Below are 11,454 nucleotides of genomic sequence, written 5' to 3'. Positions count from 1 at the left end.
ATTGCTTAGTTTTCCATGTACATGTCATTAATTCATATCAAAATCTATAACAGAATTGTAAAATCTTTCTGAACATTACTTCCCACGTGGTCAAACACGTTACGTAATCCATCAGTTCCCCTTCTCTACCCTCTCCCACTACCTTCTGTACATTTTTCTTTAGTCCTGCCGCAAAGGTGACCTCCTGGGACTTCCCTCTGCATCTCTCTCATGTTGGACCTCCTGCTTTCTGAATCTCATACCTTTTTTTTTCTCTTGATTTATTTCCTCTGTTTATTGAAGCAAATTTTATGTAGCTTCCTGAGACAGAGTAAATGAGATCTTGTATATCTAAATATATCTCTATTCTAAATCTATACTTGACTGGTAGTTTGGATGGGTATCTAATGTTGGAAATTATTTTCTCTCAAAATTTTGAGGCGATGTCTTCTAAATTCTATTATGATATTGATGTAAAGAAGTCTGAGACCATTCTCAGACTTGTGTGAGATCTGCTTTTTCTCTCTAGAAGCTTTTAGGATCTTCTCTCTTTTTTTTTCCTCCTGAAATCCAACAGTGATGTAGCTTAATGTCTTTTCTTTCATATATTGTACTGGGGATTGACAGGCCCTTTAAAATAGGAAGTTCATATTCTCCAGTTCTGAGAAATATGTTTGTAATATTTCATTGATAACTTTATACTTCCCACTTTTTTTCTGGCCTCTTTTTCTGGCCTTCCTGTTAGTCAGATATTTGACACCTCAGAACAGTTTTATAATTTCCTTACCATTTTATCCTGTTATCTCCTTATTTTTTGTTCTATTTTTGGAGAGATTTCCTTAACTTTTCTTATAATCCTATTGAATTCTAAAATTTTAGTTGCTATATTTTTTATTTTTAAGAGCTCTTTTTTGTTCTTTGTTCTTTCTTTTAAGCATCTTGTTCTTTTTCATAAATGCAATATCATATTTCTCTAAGAATATACTTTAAGATATATTCTCTATACTAGAGAGAACATATATTCTGAGCAATATACAGAGAATATATATGTATTATATATAATAATATACAGAGAATATATACTGAGAATTTATCTTTAAAAGTATTCTTATGTTATTTGTGTTTATGTTTCCACCAAGTTCTGTTTTTCTATCTGCTTTAGTTTATGTCATTCATGCTGGAGTTTTTCCTGAGATGTCTGGTGATCTTTGACTATCTAATCCTACTTAAGGGTGAGGGACTAAAAGGTTTGGTTCCTGGGTGGACTTCACTGTACAGTGATCAGGAAGTGATCACCCATTTTGTTGGGGGGCTCTCTAATGTTAGATTCTGTGGAGCTCTTTGAAACTGTTCAGTGTCCTTGGGGAAGAATCCAACCATCTTCAGGGTGGGGAAGGGATCACAGAAGAGTTATAACACAACTGGCTGGCAGCCTTCATCAAGCTGAGCAGTGGAAGGGGGTCTCAGAACAGCACCTGTTTTCTGCGCTCAGCCATATCTGATATCCTGAAGTTTAGAACCCTCTTGCCCAATTTCTCTGCTGGCATTGTGGAGGAATAGTCAGTCAGTGGCACAGAAGAGGACATTTGACCTGGGGGTCTAACTGCTTGCTATAAAGACTTCCAGCAAATCTTCAGCCCCATGACTCGTCTCAGGCTTCACAGTATCCCTGTCCTCCAATGTCCAAGACTTCCCTGGTCCTGAGGAGAGAACTTCTTGTCCTCATGCTATGCTTCTCCGTGAGCACTTGCTAGTTAAACTTCTTTTTCTGCTAATACCTCTATCCAATTACACCTTCCAACAATTTGCTGTTAGTTATTATCTGTTGATGTCTTCTCTGCCAGTCTCTTTGTACTTGTGGGTTCATATCTTTAAATAAATCTTTTGCACATATTTTATGAAGTTTTATTAGGGAGCAAAGATAGATGCATGTGTTTTATCCATCATATTTAATCACAAGTCACAACATTATTCTTTATGTGTACTGAGCCTTTATATTCTACCCTCTATAAGTCTCACTCCTGGCAGGTGAAGTATACTTTCCTACTCTCTGAAGCACATTGCTCTTATGTCCCCTTTCCTTCTTTTCTCCTGCCTTCCTCTCTTTTCTCTACTTTCTTCAGTATTTTATCCCTTTTCTTTGACTTAAGAGAATCAGTTCTTGCAATATACTGCAATATATTGCCTATTTTTATACTCATTGTGTTTCTTATATCCTCCAGCCAGTGCAAGAAGGGATGAAGGAAGGGTGGGGGAGTAGAAAATTGGGAACGGAGTACATATATGATGCAAGTCTTGGTAAAAGTTGTAAAAAAACAAGAAAACCTAACTGAGTTGACTAAATGAAAATGTGGCAAAAGTGGAAAATCAACTGAGGAATGGGAACCAGACCCAGGTACTTTTTCTTATAATATTCTTATATTCTTAAAAATCCACCTTCCTTGAAAATTACCACTATTCACTTTGAATATCTGTTTATTTCATACTTGACCATATTGGGTTTCCACATGACTACCCTGTTTTGACACACTGCTTTAATTCCTATCCCCATATTCATCTTTGCCAGCTGGTCAGTCCCACCACAATGCACATTTTTTACTCCCATTCCAGTAAAAAATGTGCAAATTTTCTGTAATTTTGGTCCTGACCTGATTCCAATGGCACTCCTTCCATCATCTAGAAGATAGAAGTTCTAGAAGTTGTCCTTCTTAATAACCTAAATCCTTGGATAATGATCCTTTACTCCCCAAATTCAAAACAAGACTCTAGGGATGGTTCTGGATCTGTGAAATTTGGGGTTCAGGGTTAGCTGACCACATCCAATTTTTGTGGAGAAAATAATTATCTTCTATATTAAACACACACATGGTGTGCCATGTAATAAAATGCAAAATATGCATACTTTCAGACACATTTCATCTTCTCTATGAAGCCCCCAGATCTGAGACAAGCTCTTATCTATCTCTGCCTTAGGGGCAGATTAGTGAAAAAAGTGTAAGGAGTACATACCTTATAAATGATTAAAGTCATAGCTAGAAAATGATTAAAGTCAAGCTGTAAATTCATGTTAAGAAACAAAAAATTTTCCACATGGCAGGAGATAAAGGAGTTGGTTCTACCTTTAGCAAGTACAGAGAGAAACCATATAATACAGTTGCTACTAATTCTTAATTTTAAACAGTTTTAAAAGAGAAAAGGAGGAATTTGACAAGAGTTAACAGTAAGATTGTGGTGCAGAGAAGAGGAAATTAATAGAAGAGGCAAAAACTAGAGAACAGAGAGTTAAAGGTGATGGGAGAAGTTGGGAGAATTTCACCACTGGCTTGTGATGAATGATCCACTTTGTGTTAGCAGACAACAGTGAAATCCTTACCTGGGCTTGAGTTCAATTACTAAGTGCTTCATATGTACCTGTAAGAGTATCAGTGAGATTTTCAAACTGTCTGTTTTTGTCCATGTATTCTTCTTCTGCCACCTGAAGCTGTGGAAGACACTCGACTAGTTCACTTTCCTTTTCTTTGTTAATTTGTGTTTCCTCAGTGAATCTTTGCTTTAAAGACAGTAAAGCTGATTGTGAGTATGATTTTGGAGAATTCACACAGTATTCTAGAGCAGAAGGTAAGTTCTTTGGCGGGGAAAGTTCTGTCTGTCCTGGACTCCTCTTATCCTAAGGTGCATAGAAAGGTATCTGGCACATACTAGATATTTAATAAATATTTGTTGGCTGACTCACTGACTCTCTGGCAATCTATACTGTTAGGAGATTAAATTCACTGGGCTCTCCAAAGATCCTTTCAGTTCTATAGCTGTACTGCTATGGTTCTATTACTGCTACCTAATGTGTACCTCAAAAACGTATTTGAGAAACTTTCTCTTGATTGATCATATTTTATGAAAAAGAACAAAACAAAACCAGGCAGAAAAACAAAGTATATACCAGCTCTAAGAAATGTGGATGTTAGTAAGAAAGGGAAGGGGGTAGAAATAAATGGATATGATACTACAATAAATGGGTTAAAAGTGCCGAAAGTAAAACATGAAAATGCCTGCGTATTTATTCAAACTCAGGTTTTATGTAGTTTCAAGTGGAATATGGTTGAATCTCTCTTAGAAAGTCAGGGTGGATTTAAAATAGCGACTAAGGCAAAGACAGCCAACTGACATTTACTATCCACTCTCCTGCCCTTCGATATCAGGACTCTTTGAGTTTTAGCTGAGCATATGGCTGCCAACTAGAGTGAGTTCTCAGCTTCCCTTGCAGGTGGGTGTGACCAATGAGTTTGTGAGCGGAAGTGGAGTGTGCCATTTCTGGGTCCTGCCCCTCAACAGGAAGGGGTATATGCCCCCTGGGTCCTTCCTCCTTCCCCTGGCTGGAAGAGGATGAGAATGGAAGCTGCCACTTGGACCCACAGATGTTAGTCTCATGCCGAGGGTGGCAGAGCTACCCTTCCAGCCCGCCACCCCTTCCCTTCAGCCTATACCGGGAAAGAGAAATAAATATCTCTCTTCTGTAATGACCATGTCAGAAGTATCTGAGTATCTGTCTTAAATAGATACTCAGACTCAAAGATTTAAACTGGCCATAATTGACCCAGTTTACTCTTAAAAACTTTTTTTATTTTTATTTTTATCTAAGTTGCATACACACATAATTTAAAGGAAACCCTGAGGACCAGCAGAGCAATGCCAGACATGCTTCCCCAGTGGGAGATGCTCTCACAACATAGCCTACCAGAGGCTAGTTTCCATTGACCCCACCAAAGTGGTAAGTTAGTGCAAGAGAAGGAGATCCACAGGGGTAGATGTGAAGGACTCCCTGGCCTAGAAGCCCCATGTTTAAATTGGAACCAACATCTCTTGGGCATACCTTCTAGGTCTATACAAGGGACATGCCCATTTAAAAGAGGCACCAAATACAGGAAAGCCCAATGCTCTGGTTTCCCGCTAGTTATTCTCCTGGTCAAGATGCAGCATACTAATAAAGGGTTGTTCTATATAAGCAATGTTGCCTGATAATACAACTGATAATCCACCTTTATCAGGCTACGAGGGGAAGAGCCAGAAAGTTAAGCCAAGGTCGATTTCCTAGTAAAGGTAGAGGATTGTTAACCCTTTAGTACACATCTTGCTTATGTTCACCACATTCTGGCATCTCTTTGATAGAGCACCTTGCTCGCACCCTATTTAATACAGTGATATGCTGTCCCATTCCAAATTACCATTAGAATCCTTATGAATAATACAGAAAGACAAAAACATACATAAAACACCGTAATATAAAAATATTACTATGCAGAATCAGGAGTAAATTCTCCAGACTGCAGTATTAAGAAACGCATATCTATACTATATTCTGTAAAAAAGAATGGCCTGGGGGGATAAGGAGGCATGTGAATGCATTAATTCATTCCCATTGCCTGCACAAGGCTGAAGCTGCCAGCAGCACCCTGACAAGAAACCACGCTCTTCTTTATGCTAGGAGTGAGGGTTTGGGTATCAGCTGCTGCTGCAGCTCAGGCAAGGTGGTGTTTGCTGGCTCAGCTTCTTGGAGTGGGGTGACCTGTCAGGCCCACAGCTTCTTCAGATCATTCAAATCTCCCCTCAGCTTCCCTGAGTCCTGAGCCACGTGCATACGTAGCCCAGTGATGAAAGGCTCCGGCTTCTGCTGCAATTTTTGGGCGTTGAAGCCTTGGAAAGGAGAGTGGCCAATGCAGGTACCAGTCCAAGCTCATGAGTTCCACTCATCCTGCGACTTCCAGTTTGACCTTGCTTTCTCCACTTCCTGTCCATCTTTCCTTCCGAACTGCCTACCCTGCTGCCTTTGGGCCCCGGCTCCAGATGTAAAGCTAAAAGACTCACTAGACTACATAACGAGCTCCCACAATGGCAGAAGGTCAAATCCTCTAATAAACCCCTTTCCTGGTAGCTCTGTTTCTCTGACTGAACCTTGCCAGACACAGGGCTGAAGGATCCAGCAGATCCAACCGTGATCAATGTGTCAGTGCTAGATCAGAGTGATGCAGAAGGCTTTGCAAGCTCTGACAGGAACATTGTAGTGGAGGCCCCTGGGTATCGGAGCCAAGTCTACAGAAGAATTAGTCACAGCACCACCTAGAAGAAAACACCTCTCAAGATTTGGAAGTTTACATTCTGAACCAGTGACTAATATTCAGGGCTCTTTTCCTTGGGAATGCAGTGGGCCTTCTCACTATTAAACCTAATGATTTTGCTCCCCCTCCCTGTGAATTTGGCTCTGTCAGTCCAGAGATCTTACTACTGGTGAGAAGAATGATTCTATCAAGGGTACAATAATGGTTCCATAAACCAAAATCTGAGGGTGGTTCCTCTCCAATTTGGGCTCCTCATGCCACTGAACTAAAGGCAGAAATGGGATTCCAATGTGCCCAGGGTTGCTGATGATGATTTTCAAGGGGAAAAGGGATTTATAATAATGGCGCACAGGCTGCCATCTGTCTATGACTTCGTGTAAATGAGGCAGAGGTGGACAGAGTCCTGCAGGGAGCACACAGCCTGGCAAGCAGACTGTCTGCAGAAATTTTCTCATCTGCAGCCTTATTCTTCTAATTTACTTACTTTGCCTAATTTCATTGTATAAGCTTGAATGCAATGTTAAATGGTGTCCTTGTCTTATTCCTGACTCTAAGAGGATTGCCTTCATTCGTTTACCATTAAGTACGACTGGTAACCTCCGTCAGCTCTATTTCAAAAAACGTCTGAGATGCTGACTACTTCCAACCACCTCCTCAGTTATCATTCTGGTTCAAGCTACTTGAACCACCTGGTGTATTGCTCTAGCTTGCTAATTGGTCTTCCTGCATCCACCAGTGCTTTCCTAAATTCTGCTCAACATAGCAGCTAGAGTGATCCTATTTAAATGAAAATCAGATTATTTCAGAATAAATAATCTTCACTCAGAACCTACTACTGGCTTCCCAGCCCATGCAGAGTGAAAGACAAAGTTCTCACAAGGTGTGGCAAGCCTGGGGATGCCCCTTTTAGATCTACCCTCAAGGAAGAATTCACTGTCCTGTGGCAAGGAGTGTGGTTAGCTGACAGCCTCCAGTGTGGTTGGCTCCTTCAGAGTGGCCTTGGCTATCTAGCCAAGACCATGTTCTTTGAGGGGTGGCTTCCAACTAACTGTGTGAGCGAAGAGATGGTACAAGGGTATAGCCATTTCTGCCCAAGGCAGGCCTCTTCTAATGGACGATCCTTGCTCTGGAGTTCCCCAGAGAGTTTGCAGTTTACATAATGGTCCCTGCCCAGTCCTTTCATAGGCATTACACCCTAATAAACCTTTGCACTCCTAATTCCATGTCAGCATCTGCTTCTGGAAGATGAGTCCCTAGAACCTCCAGCACTCTCCCCCATCTCTGCTGCAGCCACACTGCCTCCTTGTCAGTCCACAAATAGGACAGTCCTGTGTCAGAACCTGCATGCTCAGCATGTCCTCTGCTTGCAGCCACCTTCGCCAGATATCTGCACATCACACTTCCTCATAGCCTTTGGGGCTATACCCTTCCCTGATTCCCTGTTTAAAATGGCACACAGACCGCATCACACACACTCACCCTATCCCACTTCCCTGTTTTATTTTCTCTAGAGCATTCATCACCACTGAATATATTACATGTTCTACTGTTTATCTTGTTATTTTCAATCTCCCCCACCCCACTAGAATGTAAGCTTCATAAGGCTTCTGTTTCTTTCCCCCTTTTTAAAAATTTCTGTTTTTCAGAATCTAGAAAAATACTGGGTACCCACACATGCTACAACCAATGGAGAAATGCTTTCCGCCTTGCTTCTTCCTTCTGTTCCTTCTAATTTTGTATAGGTTTGTGCAATGCTTTCTTTCCCTGGTTTGTTCCCTGAGTTGTGCCAGTTCCCATTTCCCCTCTTCCTATTTCTGGCCATCCCTTTCTGACGTCTCTTCCCTGAGTTCCTGTATTTCCATATTGCTAATCTTCCTTGGCACTTCTATGAAATTATTTTTTTCTGAACTCATGGAGGGATGTCGAGTCACAGTTTTCAACACCATTTCCAGCACCATTTTTCTGAGTGCTCTTCATTTGATGGAAAGTTTCATTGCCCCTTCACTTGTTTTTCTCATAGTATTTTTGTGTGGAAGACATATCTGCTTCTTTTTTGCTATTTACATCAGAAAGAATTGGCTTTTTCTGGGACCAGTTATCTGCAGAGGGTTTCTGCAGGATGTGGCAGGGTGTGTGTGGTGGGAGGAAGAGTGGGCTTGGACCAGGGTAAGATCTAAACTTTGAAGTGTAAGGACTCCCTACTCCCTTGCCTTCAAATAAAGCTTCTCTTTGGGGTAGTCAGGCCTTCTTTTCCCTCTTCAAACTGAATCAAGTTGAGGAAGTCTTCTGCTACCATCTCTTTTCTCCTCAGCTACTCTTCCAATGGTGGTCTCCAAGAAACATGGCCTTGTCTATCAAGGTAACACCATCACCTTGAAAAGGTTTGTTTTCTGCTGTGTTTCCAGAGACCTAGCCACTCTGGGCCCCTTGGGTCCTTGCAGTGACTTTTCTCTCCACTTCCCCCATCATCCATGCTCTATTCTACCTCAGGTCAGCCCTTGGCAGTTCCCAGGTCAGTGCCATGCCCTGTCTTTAAGGAGGACTTCTGAGATTGGCCTCCTTGGTCTCCCTCACCCTTCATTACTCTCTCCAGCCTCTCCTGTTCCAGCTCTTCATGGTTTTATCCAACACTCTACCTGTCTCCATGGATTTTGCCAGCACTTCCACAAAACTTGGAGTGTGTGATTTTTTTTTTAACTGAAAACATATTTCTTGTTGTTCTATTTCTTTTTTAGAAAAAGAAGAAAGATTCATAATTTAATTGTAGCCTTGTTTATACTAGAAGATTTACTTTACTTCTAACTGATTAAAATAGCATGAAATACACCCTCCCCTGCATATCACCATCTAAAATTATTCTTAGAAGTAAAATAAAATTTACCTCATACTCGCTCAACTCTTGAATTAACTCTTTTTCTTTGGCAACAAATTCCTCTTCCTCTTGTTTTAATTCTAATGTAAGTTGTTCGATCTGTGCCAAAAACTCATTGACCTCATTTTCTCTAAAACTGGTCTAATTAGGGGAAATAAATGAGGATTTATCATTTGTTTTGTAGCAGTCAGCATTAAATTTTCAAACAGCCAGGTAAATTAATATTTCTGTGCATGAGACTTGGCTCTGATTTCAGGTTATATTATTTCTCAGTAGCCACTGAGGAGGATCTTTTTTTCCCTCCAGAGATTAATTTCTTCACCAAACAATAGCTATAAATGACTTGAGGAAATGGGGAATGGGAATAGTAGGGGATGGAGGGTAGGCACAGGATGAATATAGGAGCTAAATAAATGATGTTTAGTCTCCTTATTTTTAGATAGTTTCCCTAAACACTATCTTCAAGTTTCAGTTACATGCTTCAAAAGCATATTCTGGACAGAACTGCTACTTTGCTAAATTCCTATAGTTAATACAGAGCAATTGTCTACATTTCTCAAGGAAGTTACATAATTCACTCTAAACATGAAATCAGCAGAAAGCAAAATACCTTTTAATAAGGTAAGGTTTAATGAAATATTGAAGAATTACTGACATGCAATATAGGGAGTAAATACTAAGTTCCTTTACCTCTTGTAATAATTTACTGCGTCTAAGTTCAGCATCCTGCATTTTCTCTAAAATTTCTTGTATTTCAGCCCTTATCTTGTTGGTCCAACGTGCATGTTTTTTTAGCAAACAAGCTATTTTCCACTGAGTTATAATACTAGAGATTAGAACAAAAAGAATTATCATCAGACTGACATCACAGTTTACTGAAAAGATGAAGGAATTCAAAACAAAACAAATCCTACTATGATTATATAAAATTGTTCGTGCTATTGATGTTGTAGACTAGACATATTAGCTGAAAAAATAAGACAAAACATTAACTGCCTCAATGCCATCTCTGCAAGTTGCTTCACATTAAGTTGTGTCAGTACATCTAACAGGACAGTGGACAAACCACACTTTACCTAGAGCTTGCCTCCTCTAGGTAAAGGATAGAAATGGGGAAGGCTCAGGGGTGTTGGAAAAAGAAGAGTCCCAGACAGAAATAGTAAAAGAATTACCTAAACTACTCAAAGTGCTAGTAAGAAATTTCAAGCTTCTAGGTTCTCAAATTTTTCTCTCCACTCTAACATAAAAAAGCTATATAACCAGAGAAGAGTAAAAATGTGCAACTGGAGTCTTAAAAATAATATTATAATAATGACAACAATAATAAAATATAGCTATGTTTCTGCAAGTGCTTTCTAGGTGTCAGGCACTGAGTTACATACTGTACATCGATCATCTCATTTACCATTCACAACAACCTTACAAGGCGGGTGCTACTATCATTCCTCACTTTATAGGGATGGGAGCAGAGAGATTATTAAATAACTTAGCCCCGGTCACAGAGCCAATAAGAGGCAGAGCAAACAAAGTAGTCCATCTGTAGAGCCTGTGTACTTAACCACTCTCCTCTGTCCCTGCACATCACCTTCCTTACTGGTGCAAAGAGGCATTGCACATCTTGGCAATTTTACTCTTTGGTGACTTGCCATGATTAGAATGAAAAACTCTGTTTCTGTTTAATGCCAAAAAAATAAAACTAACGAACACATCTAGATCCAAGAAAACTCACAATTTAATTTGGGAAAATAATTTCCTTGGACTCTAGCAAGCACTCTGACATCCTTCCAACTTTGGGGCACTGTTAATTAAGATAACATATACTGAGATTGGTTCAAGATGGCAGAGTAGAAGGACATGCACTCACTCCCTCTTGTGAGAGCACCGGAATCACAATTAACTGCTGAACAATCATCAGCAGGAAGACACTGGAACTCACCAAAAAAGATACCCCACATCAAAGACAAAGGAGAAGCCACAATGAGACAGTAGGAGGGGCGCAATCAAATAAAATCAAATCCCATAACCATTGGGTGGGTGACTCACAAACTGGAGAACAATTACACTACAGAAGTCCACCCACTGGAGTGAAGGTTCTGAGCCCCACGTCAGGCTTCCCAACCTGGGGATATGGCAATGGGAGGAGGAATTCCTAGAGAATCCAACTTTGAAGGCGAGTGGGATTTGATTACAGGACTTCAACAGGACTGGAGGAAACAGAGACTGCACTGTTGAAGGGCACACACAAACAAGTGTGCACATCAGGACTCAGGGGAAAGAAGCAGTGACCCCATAGGAGACTGAATCAGACCCACCTGCTAGTGTTGGAGGGTCTCCTCCAGAGATGGGGGAGGGATGTGGCTCACTGCAGGGACAAGGACAATGGCAGCAGAAGTTCTAGGAAGTACTCCTTGGTGTGAGCCCTCCCAGAGTCCACCATTAGCCCAACCAAAGAGCCTGCAGGCTCAGGTGCTGGGTCACCTCAGGCCAAACAAC

General features: G+C 40.6%; 1 protein-coding gene across 1 annotated transcript in view; it reads right to left on the bottom strand.

Annotated features, from left to right (window-relative positions):
* CCDC175 (coiled-coil domain containing 175) overlaps nt 1–11,454 on the bottom strand; it is a 76,103-nt gene that overhangs the window by 16,860 nt on the left and 47,789 nt on the right. Inside the window, exons 12-14 of the mRNA XM_073800418.1 lie at nt 9,652–9,787; nt 8,971–9,102; nt 3,391–3,529 (exon numbers count right to left, since the gene is read on the bottom strand). Of these exons, the coding sequence (XP_073656519.1) occupies nt 3,391–3,529; nt 8,971–9,102; nt 9,652–9,787 (407 nt within the window). The remainder of the gene's footprint in view (nt 1–3,390; nt 3,530–8,970; nt 9,103–9,651; nt 9,788–11,454) is intronic.

The sequence above is a fragment of the Tursiops truncatus genome, chromosome 2 (assembly GCF_011762595.2).
Source record: "Tursiops truncatus isolate mTurTru1 chromosome 2, mTurTru1.mat.Y, whole genome shotgun sequence".
In the NCBI taxonomy this organism is placed as follows: domain Eukaryota; kingdom Metazoa; phylum Chordata; class Mammalia; order Artiodactyla; family Delphinidae; genus Tursiops; species Tursiops truncatus.
This window is presented reverse-complemented; position numbering and strand designations above follow the sequence as displayed.